The sequence below is a fragment of the Thamnophis sirtalis genome, unplaced genomic scaffold, assembly GCF_051295495.1.
Source record: "Thamnophis sirtalis isolate CommonGarterSnake01/CBP01778 unplaced genomic scaffold, rThaSir2_p1.2 scaffold_3, whole genome shotgun sequence".
Taxonomy (NCBI): Eukaryota; Metazoa; Chordata; class Lepidosauria; order Squamata; family Natricidae; genus Thamnophis; species Thamnophis sirtalis.
Window position 1 is genome coordinate 142,981,631 of NW_028261383.1, and position 23,741 is coordinate 143,005,371.

General features: G+C 39.2%; 1 protein-coding gene across 2 annotated transcripts in view; it reads left to right on the top strand.

The window, feature by feature from the left end:
• SPATS2 (spermatogenesis associated serine rich 2) overlaps positions 1–23,741 on the top strand; it is a 59,744-nt gene that overhangs the window by 1,297 nt on the left and 34,706 nt on the right. For both annotated transcript variants that reach the window (XM_087710294.1, XM_087710296.1), the window contains exon 2: positions 12,148–12,437. In XM_087710294.1, coding sequence (XP_087566420.1) covers positions 12,413–12,437 — 25 coding nt within the window. In that variant the 5' untranslated portion in view covers positions 12,148–12,412. The remainder of the gene's footprint in view (positions 1–12,147; positions 12,438–23,741) is intronic.

The window sequence follows — 23,741 nt, forward strand, 5'->3', positions numbered from 1 at the left end:
GACTTTCTTTTCACCAAGAAAGTCCAGTTGCTTTTTGGAAAAAAGCACCTGTGGGACAGAGAAGTTTGTCAAGAGCACGGCTTTAGACTGAATGAAATTATATTCATTAAGCAGAAAAGATAAATCAAGGCAAAACAGAGAGGAAAAGAATGTCCTAAGATTAGAGGCTGAGTTTTCCTGTTCAATTATATAGCTCCATTCCCACAGTACTAAATTAACTGTGGTTTGTGGCTTTAATGTGAAATGTGAACCCATTCCAAGAAAGGAAATATATTTATTTGCCTGATTACAAAGATGCATGTAAGTTGGGAGAAACAGTTTTGGTCCTTAGGGCTTTTGCTACCGTATTAGTTGTGACACTTCTACCTTATGATCTTTGAAAGTAATTTAAAGTTGCAGACTGTGAAGATGCAGAGCACTTTATGTTTGTGATCAACAAGACTAAAATAGCTTGGTAAGGGACTACAGTACTCAAAAGCCAATTAGCCAGATGTTGCTGTTTTAACGTAGATGTTGTTCAGGCTTTGAAAAGGATAAACTTTTTTTGTTGTTGTTCAGTACCACAGAATGAAGTGGAAAACAGACTAGATCGACAAAGAAGTATTTGCTGACAAAGAAGTATTTGCTGTCTTGGTTCAAAGTCAAAAACTTTGGGTGTATTGATCTACATTGGCAGGTTTCTGAGATTATCAGATAAATTATAGACTAATGATGCTATATAAATATAGAAAGCATAGTTAGACAGATAAGATGTGCATGGTTCAGAATTATTTGATAGGAATGAAACTCTGTGGTTACTTTTAAATCTTTTTTCTTCCTTTTTTAGGTATTAAAATTGGACATTGTGGCTAAATGTCTTATATTTGAGATAAAATGACAGCTATCTGTTCTATTTTATGTTGAATAGTTGATTGTTTTTTACTCCTTAGATTTGAGTGACTTTTATTTGATGTCGTAATCTATGCAATTTAGAAATGTTTTCAAATAAAATGTATTTACTTCGATTATAAATTTGTTGCATCTGCAGTATAAAATATTAATGAACATCATTAACATTAGTCTCTACTTAATGTATGCCAAATAATGTTCAATGGTTAAATAAAACAGTTTAAAAATCATAATTTATTCCAAAGCACTTCTATTAGGCTGTTTATTTAGCATAGGAAGTCAATCTCATTGATTGTCAGTGGTAATTTCTTAATTTTCTGTAGTGATTAAAGCAGACAGACAAGAACTGTACATTGCAACTAATAATAACAGGATTTTATACTCAGAAAATTATTTGGTAACTGAGTACCATATGTTATCAGTACTTTACTTAATTTCAAAGCTGCATTCAAAACTTTTAAAATATTTTTTACATTGCTGAATTATTTGCTTCAAAATTTTGAATTTATATGCAATGTTTCTGTACTGTAGACCTTTCTAGAGCTGTGGAACTCTTGAAAAAGGGACTTCTTTCAAGCCAATTTGGTCTAGTGGTTGAGGCACCAAGCTAGAAAACCAGAGACAGTAAGTTCTAGTCCCGCCTTAACCAGGAAAGCCAGCTGGATGTCCTTGGGCCAATTACTTTCTCTCAGCCCAGTTCATTTCACAGGGTTATTGTTGTGAGGAAAATAGGAGGAGGGAAGTGTGTTGGATATGTTCACTGCTTTAGCTTTATCTGTAAAAATAATGAAGGCGGGATATATACAAATACAATAAATAAAAATAAATTTTAAAAAACATATTTCTGAATTGTTAAAGTGACTGTATCTTTTTCCAGGCTTATGTGGTTGATTTGGAAGCTGTTTATGATTTTCTCTGCATATGCATCCATCCATACACAGTGATTTCATTTCATGTTCCCACTTGTTCTAGAGCATCTCTTTTGAGGGACTTGCACAACTCTGTAACCTTGTGAAAATCTTCATATACTGTTTATCACATTTTGGGATCTCAGTTCAGTTCAGTTCAGTTTATTAAATTTATATGCCGCCCTTTTCCCCCGAAGGGGACTCAGGGCGGCTCACAACTCGAACCGGGGAGGGGGATACAGACAAAAGATTTAAAAACAACAACATAACAATATATAATTTAAAACTCACAACAGTCATACCATTCGAGACGGGGGCAACAGCTCTTTAGCCCCAGGCCTGTCGGAACAACCAGGTTTTAAGGGCTTTGTGGAAGGCCTGGAGGGTGGTGAGGGTTCGAATCTCCACGGGGAGTTCATTACAGAGGGTCGGAGCAGCCACAGAGAAGGCTCTCCTCCGGGTAGTTGCCAGTCAGGTTCCACCACAAAACCGCGGTAGACTAAAGCGCGTGTGACTAAAGCGCGGTGACAAAACCGCACCGTCAAAACCGCACGACAACAGCGTGCCGACAGAAGCGCGCTGTAACATAACCCTAAAAATAACCCTAAACCTAACGCTAAACCTACCCTAAACCTAACCCTAACCCTAAACCTTACCTTAAGTTAAATCGCGCTTCTGTCGGCGCGCTTCTGTCGGCGCGCTTTTGACATCGCGGTTTTAGCGCCACGGTGTTGTCGGCACGCTTTTGACGTTCGCGTTTATGTTGTGCCACGGCCAGTCGACACTGGCCGGCGGATGGGATTCGGAGGAGGCCTAATCTGTGGGATCTAATCGGTCTAGTGGAGGTAATTGGCAGCAGGCGGATCTGAAGCTCTTCTAATTCTATTGTCTTCATTGTTATGAAATTCATTTAGTTATAGATTTATACTAATACTTTTCACTTTTTTTTACAATTTAAGAAACTCTCTTTTCCAAATTTTGTGCAGTTTATTTCAAAGCTATCATGTCCCAGGCTGTATTTATAAAGTTTACTATTTATATTTTATAAACTATACTACCAGATATTACGGTCTGAGAATAAACATGGTTTTGCTTTTTGGAATTCATTTTATTAAGCTGCAATCCTGTGTAATTCTCTGGGAATAAGTAGCATTGAGTTCAATGTGGCTGACTTTTGATAGGATTGTACTTCAAGAGAAGATGGGTTTAACAGATTGATAGAGCACAGGCAAGGAGGGAGGCTTGCTGCCTACAATCGCATAGGGTTTCAGAAGTACTTCTGCTTTTTGAGTGGCTTTGAAACTGAGGTGCAGCATTCAAATAATTGTTTGCTGTCTGTTTATTCTTGAGCTCATTTGGTGACTAAAGTATGCAGTCACTTTGAATCTCAATTTTTAAAAAATGCAAGTTAATCCATCAAAAACATTGCTTACTCTTCCGGCTGCCATTATGTACACAATGAACATATGTTTAGAAATGCTGTTTCATAACATGGGATTCTTCAATAGGGTAGATAACGGCAAATGGATGCTTAATATTTTTATGAAACCAATCAAGTTTTGTAACAAAAAACCACTTTTCTTCTTAGAATTTCAACTAGATGTATACTGTCTTGAGTATTATGAGATGGGATTTTTTTGTCAAAGAAGTTACAAAACCAACAATGAATGTAAGGTAAAGTTGTGTTTAAAGCTGTTTCCTAGGACACTATCTAAAGCAATTTTCTTTTTCTGCTCTTTCATAGGCAGAAATTCAGATATAAATTCAAATGCATCACACCGTGCAGAGATGGGCAGTTAATTTTACCAAGGGGTGACATGAAAAACGGACTGTTCAGGCGGGCTGAACCAATAGAACTGTGAAGGTCCATAGACATGCATGCATACATAAGCATAAACTGGGGGGAATTGGGGAGCAATCACCTTCAAAATAAAAGCAATCCACTTGGGCCAGATAGGGATAGCCAAAGGTCCTGATGTGACCTGGGGGCCATAAAATGATGAGTGTATACTTGTTTGATGTACGTGATAACATTCTGAAAGAACTGATGGCCAGATTGATTACTGGATAATTATCTGCACTTAAGTTCTGCTATGATTCTCTTCCCAATCTGGGCTAGGTGGATTTCCCCCCCAATATCTTTGTCACTACCCATTTTCATAGAGGATATACATCATAATTTTTTTTCTTATATCTATGTCTAAGTCTCAGTTACAATGGTTGTGAGTGCACTGTTGGGAAATTGGAAGTTTGGGATAGATTGTCAGGAGAAAGTTTATGTGGTCACTAGGTGTCAAAAATGATTTGATGGCAAATAAATCAAAATCAATGTCCAGTATTGTGCACCAGAAGTCAAAAATTGGCTAAAAGGCACATTTAAAAAAAGTCTTAATATATTTTTGTTTTTTCACAGTTTGCTGTGTTCTTGATCTTAGTAGCCTCCAGTTGAGCAAGAGTCTGTCCCTTTCTAGCTTGTGAAACTTCATAAAGTATTAATGTTGTGTAAATATTAATGTAGCTGAGGGCTGGCTACAGATATCATAAAACCAGTTGTTTTTTCTAAGTACCCAGGTCTAACTCAGTTTATAAGAAACAGTTTGGTACAGTTCTGAGAATTTAAAAATGTTGTGTCATGCAGTCCACAAACATGGTTAATTTTCTATTAGTATGTGTGGCTTCTGGCTGAACAGACTATTGCCTTTTAGAAAAATAGTTGCATAAAACAGCCCTTACTTTTTATGTAATGCTTCTAGAGTTGCTAGTTGATTTTGGGACAGTTATTCATGAGTAAGGATCAACATACTTATTCTCACAGCAATTATTTTGTCTTGGGGGAAACAACTATAACAACAGTTCTTTATATAGCTGGAATAACTGATTTGGCCACTATTTTTTAAAGCATAGCTTTGTGTTAAAAGCTGGAAGCTAATCATCTTGGGCTACAGTCCAAAGTTGCCATTTGGTATATAGACAAATACTGAAAATTTGTGCAGTGTTACACCAGAGATAGGTTTGGCAGTACACTGTTTTGTTTTTAAAATAGTTGATGGATATATTAAATGTACCAACTATATACCTGATTCCGTCACTTTCTTGTGTAATTGATTTTCTTGACTTAGCAGTAGCACTTAAATTTATATACTGCTTTACAGAGTCAGCACATTGCCCCCAACACTCTGGGTCCTCATTTTACCAACCTCAGAAGGATGGAAGGCTGAGTCAACCTTGAGCCTGTCAGGATCGAACTGTCGAACTGCTAGCAGTTGGCAATCAGCAGAATTAGCCTGCAGTGCTGCATTTTAACCACTGTGCCATCATGACTCTTACAATTTTAGTTATTTCTAAAATTCTAAAAATGCCTGTCTCCCTCACAGAGGGCCTCTGGACTGTGTGCAAATAAAATATTAAAAACAATATATAAAATTTAAAAGGCAATCTGTGTTAAAAATTAAAAGGCTGGTGGAAAGGGCTTTCAGGGCATTAACCAGCTACATGTCCCTCTGTCCACCCCAAGTAAGTCTGCCAATGCAGAAGCCCAGGAGAATGTGGCCTGCCTCACTTCTGGTGGAAGAGCCGCCATGGTGCAGTGGTTAGAATGCAGTACTGCAGGCTACTTCTGCTGCCTGCCAGCTGCCTGCAAATTGGCAGATCGAATCTCACCAGGCTCAAGGTTGACTCATCCTTCCAAAGGCAGTAAAATGAGACCTTGTTTGTTGGGGGCAATATGCTGACTGTAATTGCTTAGAAAGGGCTGTAAAGCATTGTGAAGCATATATAAGTCTAAATGCTACAGGGCAGGGACAATGGCAAAGAAGGCTCTCTTCCTGGACCCTGCCAGTCAGAATTCTTTGAATGGATGGCGTCTGAACATTCCTTCCCTACCTGACCAGTGTGGTGAGCTGATGTAACAAGATGAAGACAGTTACATAGATTACCTGGCCCCATGCCATTTAGGGCTTAAAAGTCAAAACCAACATCTTGAATTGGACTTGGAAGCAAACCAGTGCAGCAGAGGTGTTACATGTACTGTTCTTTGGGCACTGAAAATTGCCCATGCAATCACATTCTATACCAGCCAAAGATTCCAGGTAACTTTTCAAGGGTAGCCTTGAAAAGCGCATGTAGAATGCTTTGCAATAGTCCAAATGGGAGATGACCTGGTCATGAGTGACTGATTCATTCAGATGGTGCCTGTGACTTTCATTATTGTCTAATCAGAGAAAATATTTCGTATAGAATAGACCATTCAGGGAACAAAATGGAATAGCTTAGTTAAATAATGTATGTTCCTGAAGTATTCTTTTTGAAGAAAAAAATTTGAATGGGTTTCAAGGTGGGTGGATATGGCAGTTTTTAAGCCCTTGAAACTTTTAGGGTTGTGTATTTCTTTCAGCCAGTTTTTTCTTTCACTAGACTCTGAGGGGGTTTTGTGCATGATATGGTAATATGATGATATTACTGATGGTATGCAATTAGATATGACTTTTTTTTCATTATTTGGAGTGGATTTCCCCCTCCCCCTTTTCTAGATGTGCTAACATTGTCCAAAGTACCTTAGAGTGTATCTGTTTTCTAAATGGAAAAAAAGCAAGACAGTGTATAGCAGTTTTGGAATGGTGTTTGCACCGTTTGGGGGATAATACGGTATATAACTTGAAGGATGCAGTTCTTGAGGGCTGCTTAAAATGTGTAATAAACTCTGAATTCTAAAAGAAGTGAAGTTACCTTCTTCTGGGAATATTGGGTGTCAAGTAGAGAACAGGAAGTTATTTCTTGAACAAAAACTGAACCTTCAGCATTTTTAAATAGTATTTTTACTTTCCCTACTGATGTTGGATTGTATAGCTAACAGAGGTTTTAGAATTATAAGTACTCACAATACTAAATGAGTAACATGTGGGAGTTTCAACAGTGTTGTTGGCTCTGAGGAGTATGCAAACTTTTAGGAATAGTTTCATGAAACTCTGCTTGCCTTACGTTTTTTATTGATTATTAATAAGAAGTAAATTATCTTTTTTTTAAAAAGTGACAAGGTATTATAGAAATGCAAAGATTGTTCACATAAAATGCCCTAAACATATTAAGAGATAAAACATCATTTACTGATGGATTTGTACATATTGGTTTTCCAGAGTGGGTTTGCAGATGGTCCAGAGATAGATATTATCACAGCAAATTGGCCTTGAGACTGGGTGAATCTGAAGCCACATCTCTGGGCTCCTCTCCTCTGACTCCAGTTTCAATCCAATCTGGCCAAAGAGAGGTTGTAAATTCTTGACTCCTGATCTGATTCAACTTTTCTGGATCATCCTCAATTCAACTTGCTTCCTTCTCACAAGGAGACCCTTCCTTCACTTCCCAGTAAGTCCCTGATATTAGCTGCGGTTTTTCCAGCTACTCGAGGGTTAAATCTCAAGGCTTGGAGGCTCCAGTGGCTGGGTTGCTGTCCCGGTAGCCATTTTGGCCGGCAACCACGTAGAGCCCTGAGGGCAGATCAGCGCTGGTAGGGGCTAAAGGACTGTGGTTTCCAGCCCGATAGCTCAGAAGCCTAAAAGGAGAGTGTGCCTCACTGCAACAGCATTAAAAGAGGGTGCAGAAGAGTGCGTGGGCCGCACGAAGGCTGCGGAAACCCCAGGAGTGGCAGAGGCGGCTGGGAAGCAGCGTGGCAGCAGCACATTCCCTGAGAAGCCGCAGCAACCCTGAAATGTGCCCCGGCGATGTTTTAAAATTCGGGCGCGCGATGAAAGGAGTGAGGACCTTGCCATTCTAGCTGCGGAGTTGGGGGTGAGGAGTGAATTGCAGGAAGTATGAGGAGTGGTCGTAAATAGTTGCGTGATGGCGGGTAGATCCCCTTCCCCCCATGTCTCCTGGGGAGGGGACTTCCACCAGGCAGCGTCCCACTGCCTCTTCCAGGAGGCTTAAAGCCTCGGCTGACACTCGCCCTTCCCGTGCCATTCAAAGAGACGAAGCTAGGAGGCACAGGGCCCTGGTGAGAATTTTCTCCAGGGCAGAGAGGTTGAGGGCTCTACATGGCAGGATCAGTCCCTCTCCCTCCAGGTCCAGGTCACCCCTAGGATTCTCCCCCTAGGTCACCAGATTCCTTGAGGGAGTGCAGTGGGGGGGGGTTGCCCATTCCCCTCCCCTTTCCATGGAGGATTTTGACCAGGTAGATAACCAGCCTGGGTTTCTATCCCTAGAGATTCAGTTGGGAGGTAGAGATCCGTCCAGCCCAACTCTAGCACCTACCGCCAGCCATAGTCAAGTGCCCAGGGCATCCAGCTGGGACTCCTTGGATATGGAGGACCTGCCTGTGGGTCTTCAGAACCTCATTGAAAGAGCCATTGCACCTGGTGTTGCTGTAAGCATGCAGCGCCAGGGACCTCACTCTGCCTTTCAGGGCAAGGTCACGGTCCCCAGCTCTTCATCAGCCCAGCCATGGGGCCCTTCCCAGCCAGTCCACCCCCCTGGGTCCCCGTCCTTGGCAAGTGAGGGGACAAGGCGCAGCGTGACCCAGATCTCTCTGAGGACGAGGAGGAACTGGAGCCTGAACCTCCAGCCTTCACAGGATTGTTCCCTCCTAACTTGTTCTGGTCTCTCCTAAGCAAGGTGCATGCCACTGCTCAGCTGGGGGGGGGGCGAGGGGGGCAAGGAAGGTGAGCCAGCAAGGAAGCCCCAGGGCACGGTCTATTCCAAGCCCAAAGAGGTTAAGGAGGAGATTCCTGCTCCCAACCTTTTCCTGGAAGTAGTTAAGAGGCAGTGGGAGACACCCGGGGCTTTCCTCACCCCAGGCAGCAATGACAGACGGTTCTATAACATCAAACCAGATTTCTCACCATGACCCCACCCATTGGCAGCTGCCTATCTCTGTTCGCAGATGCCTGGGTGGAGATATCCACAGATGCCTGGGTCCTCAGTATGGTGACTCATGGTCTCCGCCTGGAATTCCTTTCCCTTCCTCCCAATTGTTTACTGGTTTTCCGCCCGGCCAAGAATGTTGACAAGCGCCAGCAGATGTGGCAGGCCATCCAGCACCTGCTTGACATTGCGTCCATAGAAAGAGTCCCTGAGGACCAGGTGGGCAAAGGGTTTTATTCAAACCTATTCCTAGTGCCAAAATCATTGGGGGGATGAAGAGCCTTTTTAGACCTAAACCTCCTAAACCAATTCTTAGTATATAGATATTTTAAGGTGGCTTCCCTTAAGTCCATTCTGGCAGGGATCCAGGAGGGGGACTACATGGCATCCATTGATCTCACGGAGGCCTACCTGCACATCCCCATCCTCCCTGAGCATAGGCGTTTTCTTCATTTCTCCTTCTTAGGGCTTCACTACCAGTACAGTGCTCTACCGTTTGGGTTGGCTTTGGCCCCCAGGACCTTTACAAAGGTGTTAGCGGTAGCGGCCACTCATGTGAGGGAGATTCCCATCAGGCTTTTCTGCTATCTGGATGACATCCTTGTCCAGGGGGCGTCTCCTGCTCAGATTAGGTCAGACCTTCAGCAGGTCATTGACATACTCCAGGGCTTAGGGTTCTCGATTAATTTCGAGAAGAGTACTCTCTCCCCATCCACCCGAATCCTACACCTGGGGGCGGTGATTGATTCCCAGTTGGGTTGAGTGTTTCTTTCCCCGGACCGCAGGTCCAGCTTGTTGAAGTTAATTAACCAGATCCGGAAGGATCATTGTGTTTCTGGAGCCTTTCTTTCCAGCTTGCTGGGAAAGTTCATCTCATGCATCGAAGTGGTCCCGTGGGCACAACTACATGCCAGGACGCTCCAGTGGAGGTTGCTGCCACATCAGAGGGCCGATTCCAGCAACTCAACGCTCAAGGTACCAACGACGCTGCAAGTGGTAGATGTCCCCAGCTCTCAAGTGGTAGATGTCCCCAGCTTTGCTCAAGGGCTGCGAATTCAGTGAACAAGACAGCCTCATACTGACAACGGATGCCAGCCTGTTCGGTTGCGGGGTGACCCTAGGCTCCCCGCTGGCACAGCGCTGGCGGTCAAAGAACAACCTTCAACACAACATAAATTGGCTGGAGCTTCGGGCAGTCCACCTTGCCCTACGACAGTTCCAAACCTCAGTAGAAGGTCATCACGTCCTCGTCTTAACAGACAACATTGCAGCAAAGGTGCACATCAATCGACGGGGGCACACGATCCAGGGCGTTGCACACCGAGATGATGTCGCTGGGATACTTGGCGGAGAAGCATCTGCGCTCAATCCATCACCGGCGTCGACAACCATCAGGCGGACTGGCTGAGCTGGGAGACGGTAGACAATGGAGAGTGGAGTCTGTCCAAGGAGCTCTCCCAGAAGATCTGCCAGAGTTTCAGGAGACCAGTGGTGGACCTGTTCGCCACTCCGTCCAACGCTCAGCTGCCGCGGTTCTTCTCTTGGTTCCCAGCTTGGGGAACGGAGGGGGTCAATGCCCTTCGCTCCAAGTGGCCGGTCGGGCTGCTGTATGCTTTCCCCCCCTACCTCTCCTTCCCAGGGTCATCCAGAATGTAGTCAGAGAGCAGGCCGAAGTAATCCTAGTAGCCCCCTACTGGGCCAGGAGGGCTTGGTTCGTGCACCTGCTGAGTCTGTCAGCAGGGAGACCGTGGACGACTCCCCAGGGGGAGGTGAGATTGCTACAGGGGAAGTTGGTCCATCCAGATCCACAGTGGCTCCAACTGGCCGTGTGGAGATTGAGCGGGAGCATCTGAGAGGCGCCCTCCTGTCCCAAAAGATGACCAAGGCCTCCCGCAGACAGTCAACCAACAGGATTTACGATTCCACTTGGGAAATGTTTGTTTCTTGGTGCTGGGCTGCCCACGTGACCCCTCCAGGGCATCCCCGTCGCCCTTCATCTGACACTACAGGCTGGATGCCTTTGCATCTTCCAACGTGGCGTTTGGCTGCAGGGTCCTGCAACAGGTCCTGTCGGATCAGTGAGGGCCCACCCTTGGGACTAAACTTGGGTATGTCCCATCTCTGGACTATCCTGCAAACCCACTCTGGAAAATGACAGTTGGTCTTACCTGAACTGTTATTTTAAGAGGTGTTTGCAGGATGGGCCAGTTCCCATCCTAGGTTAGATAGACAGTATTGGGGGGTGGAGGTGTCTCCTTTGTGACTTGTTTTCAGCGCACGCTGCATTGAAACTGGAGTCAGAGGAGAGGAGCCCAGAGGCGTGGCTTCAGCTTCAACCCAGTCTCAAGGACAATTGGCTGTGATAATACCTATCTCTGGCCCATCCTGCAAACACCTCTTAAAATAACAGTTCAGGTAAGACCAACTGTCATTTTATTATTAAGTATTCAAATTCACCAGGACTTGAGATCTAAATAAAGCTTTTACCTATACCATTTACCCATACTGTAAAAATTAGCATAGTTCTCTGTTTTTTAATACATAGTTGCAAGAAATTGATAAGTTCTATATATAGGAAGCTGTTATAGCTACTACCCTATTAGGAAGCTTTGATGGTGAGGAAAAAGGGTCAAGAGATTAGTTGATGACAAGGAAGATTTCTTGTTTGCTTGTTTCCTTTCTCACCCATAGAGACAGGATATAATTTGATTTTCTGTCCTAAATGTTAATTTCCACAATAGTCTATCATTGGAATTAGAATTAAGCAAAACGAATACAATATGCTAAAAGCTTAGAACTAAAAAAATGAAAATTAATATCTGAGTATTTAATTGAATGCAGTAAAATACTATTCTTATGTATTTCTGTTCTTCAATTTATATATTTTAAAAGTGACTTTCAAGTTCATGTGGTTTTTATACTGAAATTTTAATTACATTTATGGTGACAAAGAAAAAAAAATAAGGCTAGCATCTAATAATTTCTAATTTATTTTATTTTACCCTGGTGGTAACAGCAACCGTTTTTCTGCCCCCACCCCCCATGGCATACCTGTAACTTTTTTTTAAAAAGAGAACTGCAGTATCTTAGGAACCACAACATTTCATAAATTCTTTTGTGTTGTATGCATTCATAAATATCACTTTTATACTGTTTTTGCAATGATTATGCTCATGAGTCAAACCTTCTCAGTGTCCTCAAAATGTTTATATTGTGTAAATGTAAAATACATTAACTTCAGTTTCAGAATACTAGCTGTTTAAACACAGGGCAAAGTCTGCCAGATGTTACACTGGCCTCGATAAGTTTCCCTTGCTCTTTGTTTTGCATTTTAGTGAAGAAACATTGAGTTTGGTGAAAATTGCCCCATTTGGGGGGATGTTCTTGTGTACTGAGTACAACTTATTTATCCCGTATAATTCTCTATCCTAGATTTTCTTTGTTAAAATAAATCGAAGTGGTAAATTAAATTCCCCCTGTACATTTTCGTTTTCAGAATCTGAAAAACAGCAACATGAACTTCTGTGTGGGTGCTTCCTGACAGAAGATTGGTGCTAAAAGAAAGAATCTACAGTCTTCAGCTAGCAGGATTTTGACAATTCTCCAGTTGCCTTGGGAGCTGGGGAGGTTGCTGTCTCTGAGCAGATATTTGCCATTTCCTGCCTGGATGCAAAGCAGTACTTGAATCACATCTGCTACTTTCATACTTGAGGAACCATATTCTTTGCTGTCTGATCAGACATTAAATAAGACAAGCTATTATGTCTAAGAAGCAAAACCAAAAAGGTAAGCTTTAATATAGAGGTAGTATAACTAAGAAAAAGGACTATTTAATATGTGGTTATCAAATATGAGAATTAGTTCAGTATTAAGATATTCATCAAAGTCAGGGAGTTTTCTCTGATTGTTCTTACATGTCGTGTAAAGAAGAGAAATCCTGTTTACATCTTGCTAAATAGAAATAAGATTACTTTCTAAAATATAATCCTTCATCCCTTTCTCAAATCAAAGAAGGAATGTCTTCGACATTTGAAAAATGTGCGACTTTCTAGTGTTAGAAATTTAAACTAATGACAGACGTGAAAAATCTGGTTTTGCTTCAGAACCGTCAGTACTAACAACTGGCAGAGAGTTGACTATTCTCTGTGCCTCATTTGAGGAATTGCACTTCTCTCTAGGCAGAATTCCATCTTCCTGAGAAATCTATATTATTTTAAGACCTACTACTTTGAAAGCATACAAATGTGAGTAGATTAATAGGTATCACTTTGGTGGAGAGGTAGCAGTGTTCCATGCACTTTTGGCATACAGCCACTCTGGCCACATGAACCCGGAAAATGTCTTCAGACAACTCTGGCTTCCTTAGTCAAGAAACAGAGATGAGCACTTGCTCCCTAGAATCAGACACAACTGGACAGAGAAGCCTTTACCTTGTTTTTTTAAACTTCAGGAGCAATAAATCTTATCAGAAACTGACATCTATATCTGCCTGTTAATATTAATTAGAGATTGTATGAGAGGTATGTCTGTCTGCAAAAATATTTTATTTTATTTTATGCAGGTTTTGCAAATGAAAGTTGCTGGTGACTTTTCTTTCCTTGATAAGGCTATCATGTATTTTTCATTTCCCTGCCCTCTCTTGGATGCTACTGATAATATGTCAAGATTCAAGGTTCACTATGTATGTTTGAGTTAACATGACATTTGGACAAGTTTTAAAGATCAAAACTAGCACTTTGAATTAGATTCAAAACAATGACTAAGAGTCTATTAAGGCTTTTTTGAATATATGGAAGATGTGTTTGCAGCATTTTGAGTTTAAAGTGGATTGTTTCAACTTTGCTGGAGGTCCTCTGATCTGAATAATTGGCATTCTTACTGACCAGTCTTATTGAATAACTTCCAGGTAAAATGGCTAGATTGATCAATTATAGATTCCAAAACTATAGCTGTTCCCAAGCTTCAGAAATGTCCTAGGGGTGAGTATATGATTTGGTTGCTCCCACTTTTTCCCAAATTGGCATGAATTGGCTCCCCTCTTACGTTTTGTGCAACTATCTTTCAAAGAGGCTGCAATGGAATACCTCGGTTACAACTGGCTTTTTTCCCCTTGCATATTAGTAAGGACATTTTTCTTTCAAGATTGACAAAACTGATTGATTTTCAAATGCATAAGAGGTCTTTCTGCATACTAGGTTTATCTTACAGAATCTTACAGTAAGATATTAATGTATCTTACAGAACTGTAGCTCATTTGTAGTATAGATCTGCAAGTTGTATTCAGGTCCCTGAATTCCAGTGCCTAGGAACAAATTGCTAAGTTGGCTGTGTGCACTACTTACAGCTGTAAATTGTTACACTATTCATCCTGTGGAAAAAAGATTTTTGGCTCTTCTAGACCAGACATTTGGTTCAAATAACTCAGTATCCTTAAAGCTAAATTATGGCTGAGTTAATAATCTGTTCTATAATGTTTAGAAACCGAGCATATGAATTTATATTTTAATAATGCATATTTTAAGCTATCAGTGTATTAGCTCTGATTTGTATTGTCTAATTGCTTTATTTACTATTTATTTCTAATTGGTTTTTTCTTTTTCTTTTTTTCAATATATTTTTATTATTTTTACATTTAAAACAATGCAGTACCGTGAAGTCGAAGTGACCATACATTCACATTATATACAGCTAGTCTCAACCATTAACAATTAGCCTACTTAATACATTGTCTATCCTTCTGTCCAATCACAATATATACAGTTTGTTCCAGTCTTGTCACCTTGTCTTATACCAGTCATAAAATCTGTTCCAGACTTCAAAATATTCTGATTCCCCTTTATTTTTAAGTTCAAGAGTGAGCCTATCTGCTTCCACACAGGCCAACACTTTTCTGATTATATCTAGCCCTGATGGTGCATTTTCTTTTTTCCAATATTGTGTATGTTATGTGTGCCGCAGTTAGTACATGTACAATTAAATAAAGTGTATCTTTCTTAAACCCCTCCAGTATTATACCTAGGAGAAAAATTTCCGGTTTAAACAAGATTTGGTCTCCCCCCATTTGTTCTAACCATAATTAATACATTTTCCAATATTTTTTTGCCTCATTGCACGTCCACCACATATGATAAAAAGTGCTTGGTATTTTTTTACACTTCCAACAATTTGGGGCCAGATTTTTAAACATTTTGGAGAGCCGTGCTGGGGGGAGATGCCATATGTAGAACATCTTATAAAGATTTTCTTTATATGCCTTAGCCATTGTTAGTTTCTGATTAAGTATCCAAAGTTTTTCCCACTTAGCCAATTCCACATTGTAACCGAAATTTTTTGCCCAGGCGACCATAGTTTCTTTGACATGTTCCTCCTCTAGCTTGTATTCCAACAAAAATCTATACAACACTTTGATCAGCCTGTTTTCTGTCTGTATCAAAAGTTTATCTAATGTGTAATCTTTGGCAATACGTTCCTTCTTCCTATCCTGTGCAAACCTTGACTGTATCTGTAAATAAGACCACCATTCTACTTGTACCCCTTGTGATGTAAATTCTAATCTAGTTTTGATCTCCCCCTGTCTGTTCAATAACTCTTTATATGTAACTATATTTTCCATATTAATTAAATTTGGATGTATGTATGCTTCCATCGTAGATAGCCAAATAGGTATTTTGGTGTAGTGGTTGTGTTTAATTTTGTTCCATATTAATAACAGGGACTGTCTGATATAATGTCTACTGAAATATTTATGTGCAGGTCCTTTTTCATACCAAAGGAAGGCATGCCATTCTTACTTGGAGGTCATGACCTTCCAATTTGAGTAATCTTTTATTTCTCAACATTATCCATTCTCTTAGCCATGTTAAGAGTGGCCGCAGTATAATAAAGTTCCCAATCTGGTACGCCAAATCCAAATTTTCCTTAGTGTCTTGCATAGACTTGAGTTTTATTCTTGGTTTTCTTCCCTGCCAAATAAATTTCGAAACCAGTTGATTCAAATCCTTAAAAAAAAAACTTTTTCTATATTTAATGGGAATATTCTGAAATAGGAAAAGAAATTTTGGTAATACATTCATTTTTATGATGCAGTATAATTGGTTTTTTTCGACCACAACACAAGTTGTATTGGATTGTAGGTGCAGGAAACCCTAATTTTTTAATGAACCAGCAAAGATTTGGTCTTGTTTTAAACACATCTTTCAGGTAGTAAACAGTCATATTCTATACTTTTTAATGTTTCAATTCTGTATATTATTTGTGGTGGGAAGCTGTAATAAGTAAGCTTTTTTTAGTGAATTTTTTCATATATATGCTTAGTGAATGTTAATAACAAGTACCAGACATTGGTTGTAATAGTATGTAACTGAGTACTCTCTAGTTTATAAATGCTCAATTTATTCTCTTTTGGGAAAACCATTGTGCAAATTTTAGAAAAGAAGTAAATAGTAAACAAAAAATGAGGCGATGGTAATTGCTTATTTTTGTATATAGAACATGTTCATTTGTGATCCCACATACATATTTTTTTGTATTTTCTTTCTACAAATTCATTCTATTTGCCCTGTTTTTTCACCACTAAGTTATAACTTGGAATTGTTCATTCTGATTCCCCTGTCAAATTCAATTAGCTTGGCTTTAAATACATATAAGTCTATATTCCATATTGCATCATACAATCTATCTGAGGGTTATTTAGGTTCTTGGCTAACAATTCAAAAATTATAAAGTTACGTTTACGTTCCCAAGCAACCAACACACTTCTAACATCATACAGTCTTTAAATTGACAAATATGCAATAAATATTCCCTTTTGTACTCTTCTCAGTGAGCAAAGAACAAATATATGATGTGTAATACACACTACCTTGAACAGGAATTCCAAATTTTGCTTGTGAACAGAATCAGAATTCTACCCACATCTTTCCAGTTAGATTTGAATTTAATCCGCATCTAGTTTTCACATTTACTCTTTTGACATTGCACTATTTTTCTTTTAATTAGAAAAACAACAGTGTCATTTTTCCAATCATTGGGCACAGACATAGTCTTCTCACACATATTAAATAAATTACACAACACTCCATGAAAAAAACTAAGTCTGTACTTTTACATTTTTCCAAGCACGCCACCTACATCTGCAACCTTAGCATTTTTAAAAATAATTTCACAGTATTTATCCCTTTTCAAAAAAAAATCTTAGATAACCTTTTTAACCTACATTTACTGCTTTCAAAACTGTTCTGTATTTTTTCTGCTTTTAAACATATCTCTCTCTTATTCTGTGTTGTCAGAACAAGATTGTTTGCAGCTTTTTTTCTGTATATACATTTGTAGTAGCAGGGCTGAGTCTAAACATTGGAAGTCTTTTCTCTCAAAAACCCCTCTGGATTTACACAACCTGGCCCCTTCTTCCTGCTTGGAAATAGCTGCTTATTAGTTACTGCTTATCTTCCCAGAGGACAGAAAAAAGGGAATGTAGAAATTCCTTTTCAAACAGCCTCTTTCAAAATCTTTCCTGTTGGGGAAGATGCTCAAATCACAGAAAGCATCTTAAAAGAAACTCCCATAGAACAATGTATGATTCTAAGTGAATCATAAAGATCTGCTTCTAATGTAGAACCAGCTCTGACGTGAAGTAGTGCATAAAATAATGCACTAAGCATGTATAAAAACATAAATATCAGAAATCACAAAGGATCAACTAGCACGAAATAAACTAAAGAGTGTTGTTCTTAGTTAATTTTCCTCTATTCCTCTAGAGAATAGATTAGCCTTAGAACATATGTTATTCTTCAGTAATCCTGCTTCCTGCAAATTCTTAAATCTGAGGCTGGGGAAGATAGTAAATCTCACTTGTTTACAGCCTTTTGTCCAGCAACTTATGCTCCATTTCTAAAAGGAGATTTTTTTTTCTAATTTATAAAAAGGATTAGGTTTGTGGGAGAGGCTTTTTTGCAGCAATCGTTCTCTTGAAAACCTTTCTTTTCTTATCCCTATACTCTTTGACCTCATCATGGCACCAAAACACAGTAAGAAAGATGATAAAAATAGAGATAAAAATACAGAATAAAAATGACACCGCAGCAGTAATCACAACAGGCCAACAGCAACTGTTGGATTACCAGATGGTCTGCAGAAGAGCTTGCTTGGTTTGTAGCATCTCCTGAAAGGCAATCAGTAATAGGCAATAGTCTTAATGTCCAATTGATGGCTGTTCCAAATAACTGGTACTGCCTCTGAAAAAAAGCATCTCTGGGCCTCAAGCATCTGATGATCCATCTGACATTCAGAGCCTCTCATTGCCCTTGTATCCTTCACTAATTCTCTCAGTCCTACAGCACAAACGATAAGACCAATCATTTCTTTAAATTTATGTTAATCTCTTTGCCATATGTTTATCTCAATAGACTTGTATTTAAACTACATACAGTATTCAGAAAAAACTTTTAGTATATACATACTGTAATTTGTATTCTCTGACATCAGTATTAGCCTTTTATAATTAAACATAGACTTTTACTTTCACTCATGTATTCATCACCTCCACAAGATCAAACCAGTTACATTCTCATCTATCTATTAATGCTTCCACTTTTAGTTAATGTATATGCTTGTGATTTGTTCTGGCACAATACCTTTCCATTTTATGAGATGTTTTAATGGGTTCTTAATTGTCTTTTAATTGTATTATTTTAGATTTTGAGTCTTGCTGTCTAGTTTACATGCTTTTATAGTTTTATAGTTTATATGAAGTTTTTTGTTTAATTTTATATCTTTTTATTCAGATTATATTTTAGTATATTTCATGGTAAAAAATAGCTTCAGCTATTGGGCACTTCAATTAATAAAAATAAAAATTAGATACATAAATATAAAACTAAAATGAATAAGTATACCCAAAACTTATGCTTTGATGTGTTTTCTACCATTTTATCCTCTCATTGTGTAAAATTTATATCCAGCCTTATTAAACATTTTCCAGAGACATATTTAACATTCTTTAAAATGTTAACCCGCTTCTTAGTTAAAATAGGATATTCTGCTTCATCCTGTTTCTCTTGCAAATTACCAGTATCTATCTTCATAATGTTCTTCTGTGATCTGTTTAAAATAAATACATGGGTTTACTATCTTCCCAAACACTTTCCGATAATAATAGTAATTCAGAAGCTGCTAACCATTAGTGTCAGAATATGTTTTAATGTGTATATTGCCATCCTGCAATTTTATTCAGATGAATTCATCTTGCTGCATCACAAATGTTTGAAAAGATGAATTAATCATAAGCTGATGTAGGGTACATTCTTCCCACGTTTCTAAAAAAAAAAGGAAGAGGTTCTGAAACTGATATAATTCTGAAACTGGTGTAATCCCAGGTTGTCCATTTCTCTTTGGAATATGATTCAGATTAAGTATACGTCTAAGTGGTAATCAAACATGTCTTGGCAGCTTTAATGCAAGAAAAGTGATTGATTTGGGACCAACCTGGAATCTACCAAGGACAGCAAAGGAGTAAAGCCTTCATGATTAAGATGAATTGGGCCTTTCACCAAGTTAGGGAATGACCCTTCTATCCCTCTATTCCCTTCTGAAAATCCAATTAGCAAATGATTGGAATAACTTGGTAAATTAAGCAGAATCTTCTTGAACAGAAAGAGGAATTCAGTCTTAATCATTTGGTTCCAATACCTCCACATGGACTGCTGTGATCTAGATACAATTGAATATTAGACCTTGAACCTGTGGACTTTTAGAAGGTCATTAAAAACCTGATTGTTTCCTTAAGAATTGGAGCCAGGAAGATTAGAGTCTATCTGAAAGACAATAATAATTGTAAATTCCTAATTGCTTATCAAAGGCTGGTTATTTCAATTGAATCATTTTAACTACTCTACTTTATATAGGTTTATTATAAGCTGCCCATTGTAGCATCCAAGTTGAGCAGCCATCTCCATAGGGGTCAGTGCATGCATCAAATTATATGTGTAATTCCAACTAAACCTGGCACACCGGAAATGTGAATTTCACTAGAATCACTTCTACACTAAAGCCATGTAGGAACATTTATGTTGGATTGCTGCACAATATTCCTTTAGAAATCCCTGTTCATTTCTACATCCAGACAAAGAATCTTTCGCCTGGATTATGTTGCAGAAAATAATTGCCAACAAGGATTAGAAGCCCTCCAGAAGTAAAATCCCATTCCCAGGGACAACCCTGTATATCAAAGACTGTGGCTTTGGTGTAGGCAAACCATACTCTGGACTTATCATTTTTGTGCAGCAGATAATACATCCAGGCCATCACACACTGATGGGGCCCCTGTTACTCTTTATTTATTTCATAATCAATAGCCTCCACTGTCCCGAAGACTTTTGTTTAAGACCTTTTAGTTTAGAAAAGTTATAGACCAATTTACAAACTTTAGCTGTTGTCTTGCCATCCTCTGCTAATGGAATTCCTTGTTAAAATGCATCATTTTTTATAGGCTGAACCATCTTGTTGCATTTTGTTTATTCATTGTAAAAGAACTGAAGCTAAATATTTTCAATAACAGTTTTTGTTGTGGGGAAAATAAAAGTAGGAAGGAGTATTAGGTATGTTCTCCAACTTTTTATAATAAAGGAAGGCAGGACAAAAATTCTTTTTAAAAAGATTAACATTTACATGAGCAGAAGAATTTGAAGTGCCTAACTAGACTTGTTCAAAATATTATGTAAAATAAAAGAAGATGCAAACTTTCAGGCTACTTTCTAAAAAGGTTTTCTATTTGCTTCAATAACTCCTTGTTGAAAATTCAAAAAGTTTTCTTCTAACATATAACTAAGTCACTTGACACCTGACACACGCCACTTTTTGAGATTTCAACAAGCAGATTGTTATTGAGGCAAATAGAAAACTTTTTTTTAGAAAGCCTGAAATTTTATATCTTCTTTTATTAGTAACTAAAATAGGGATTCAGAACTCAATATATATTCTGAACAGCCTACTAGAGTGTCCCAAGGGTGATTTTCCAAAAGGCAAATGGACTTTCTTTGGGTTTTTTTCCTTTGAAAATCATTCAAGAAACTTCTTAAGTTCTAAACTGACTGGTGGGGAATGGAAGGATTTATATTTTTTGCAGTCATCTGGTTGTTAGCACTCTGAGATTGCAAAGAAAGTAAATTCTTCCATTCCCCATCACTCAATCAGAAGTGAAAAAGCTGCTTAGATGAGAAGCAAAATGTTCTCAAAGAAAAAACCAAGAAAGTCCAGTTGCCTTTTAGAAAAGCACTTTTGGGATAACCATGATATGGATGATTGAGAATCTCCATAGGCAGCCTACTTGAGTATTTTGAGTATATAACGTATTTTTGGGGGTATAAGATGCACCTTCCCCCCCTAAAAGCGCATGGAAATGTTGATGCATCTTATACACCGAATATAGCCATTTTCGGCCTCCTGAAGCCCTGCCCCCTATCCCCTTTGGGGAAAACGGGCTGTTTTCCCCAAAAAACGGGGGCATTTTTGCCTTCCCCCAGCCCTGCTGCAACCTGCAAAGAACTCCTGGGGGCCGGAGAGGACAAAAACTTTTTTCTTACTTACCTCTTTGAAATCTTGGAGTGTCTTGCACACTGGTGCGTCTTATAGTCCGAAAAATATGGTAGTAGTATATTGAACAGAATCTAGAGTCCTGTATGAAAGAAAGAAAAAAACTATGTAAATATGGTAGCAAGTTACAAAAGATGTGGATGCAGTTCCAGCAACAGAAAAATTTTGAAGGTGTTTTTTTGTTGTTAAGTTTGACACTTTTGGGAGGGTAAGTAATTCAGAACTCAAATTCTTTTCATTTAGCAAAAGGAGCACTTTATCATTCTCACAGCAAATGTGGATATGGATATTGTATATATTTGGAACAATAACCTACATTAAAATTGTATGTACATTTATTGATAGCAAACTGCCATTAAAGTTCCTGAAATTGTCAAGATGCAATTCAATAAGATAGGTGTACATAAAAGAATACCTGGAGCTCTGGTTTGAAAAAGAATTGCAATCCTTTCAAATAATTTCTGTGGGGATTGAATGGACTAGTATCTTTAAGAATTTAATCAGGAAAATTGCTTATGAGAGGTGTCAGTATAAAATTTGCAAGTTCCATATTTGACCTTAGACAAAAGGCTGAGAAACAAATGAAAATTGAAACAATTTTGAAACAATCCACTTATGTTTAGGTTCTGAGAGAATTTTTCTGACATGTGTACCATAAATGTGTTAATATTGGACACTTGTCTGAAAAGGCTTTCTGTTTCAGCTTGATATAAATAGCCCTCTAAAGGTAGTTATTATTTTGTTTTCCAGGTTACCCTCTTTTTTTAAATCTAGTAATAGAATTTGCAGCTCCCTAATGTGTCATGTTCCTTTCTGCAACTTGTAATAACTAGATCCAGTTGTAATTTGATGGTATTGGAAACTGTTTTCAAGTATAGTTTTGCTCTGAACTGCACCTGAACAGTTTTGATAAGTGTCAAACAGTTTAGATTGTAAAAAAATGCTAATTTTGTATTCTTTGTGATTTAACTTAAAAGCATACATTTATTTATAACTAAAACCAATAATGGTTCCAATCCAGAGGTGGGTCGCTGCCGGTTCAACCCGGATTGGGCAAACAGTAGTAGCAGTGGCAGGAGGTTCCGCCTACCCGCCCGGACGCTTCTGCACATGTGCAAAAGCATGTCCCAACCAGTAGTTAAAAAAAAAATGGCAACCCCACCACTGTTCCAATCCCATGTGCCAATCAGCCTCCAAAGGACAATACAGAATACTTTCAGTTTTAATAACTAGCAGAAGAAAGAAAACCAGTACTTTGAGGTCAATATACCACCAACCCTGCTACCCAGGTGTGAAGCCACTAGGCCAGAAGTAAAAGTATATAGTTGGCCCCTCCATCACTGAATTGGCATATCTGTCGTTGCCTATCCCATCTTACCAAAACCAGAGTACACTTCCCCCTCCTCTGAAATCCCCCACCCCATATAATCTATATATATAAAAGCGAAGTCACGCATTATCACAAAATATCCAGAACTGTAAAGCCTATAAACATGAAATTTGGCACATATGTTGTTCTTGGCTTCTAGGTGTTCACCAAGAAAGATTTTTTCGAAATGACCATCAATCAGATCATTAGTGTTTCTTTTACTCCCCCTCCCCACCTGGAAAGAATTCTCTTCCAACTTGGGCGTGGGCATGGCCATCACATGACTCATCTGGACTGGGAGCTTAGACATTCTACTCCCCTTTCCCACCTGGAAAACGCTCTGATGCTAAGGAATTAGACTGAGGGAGAAAAGGGGATAAGATAGGAGAGGCCTTTGTGGGGGAAGCCTGAGGGAGAGAAGGGAATAGAAGAGGATCAATGGGGCCAGCCTGAGGGAGAGAAGGGGAGAGGAGAGGCTTCTGTGGGGCAAGCCTGAGGGAGAGAAGGGGAGAGGAGAAGCCAATCGTAACCAGTCATTAATTTTCAAGCTGTGTCAATTTATCAAGCCCGATCATATAGTTTCGTAGTGGAGCACAGCTATCCAGCTAGTATCAAATATTTTTGGCTACTTTCTGCACAGTTTCAGTACCTACAGACCGGCAGCAATATGGCAAAGCCACTCATACTGAAACCCAACCACGCCAGAAATAACCCCACACTCCAAGTGTTCCTGTTGCAAGGATACACATTATTAATGTACTCTCTCATAGGCCCTGACATCTCACTATGAGTGGAGAACCCTCTCAAGCTGCTGACCCAATTCTCCTCTTCTGCTGCCCACAAGACAGTGTCATACCCTTGGGTTATTCTATTGATGGAATTCTCAGAGGGATTCCAACGTTTCCTGGAGTCTCAACCTGAACTCTAAACAACTCTAGCATTTCAGTTGCTAAGCCCATGAAGCCCCCATTAGACTTAGGGCATTATATCTTGAACCTGTTGCCCCATTACTAAAATGCTTAGAAGTAAATCAAGCTCCACTGACACCCAGCCACAATTCTGACAGGAATTACCCAGGACAGGAAATTGCTAGAAATTTTCCTCCAGTTTCAAATTCTTGAACCTGAAGCTTG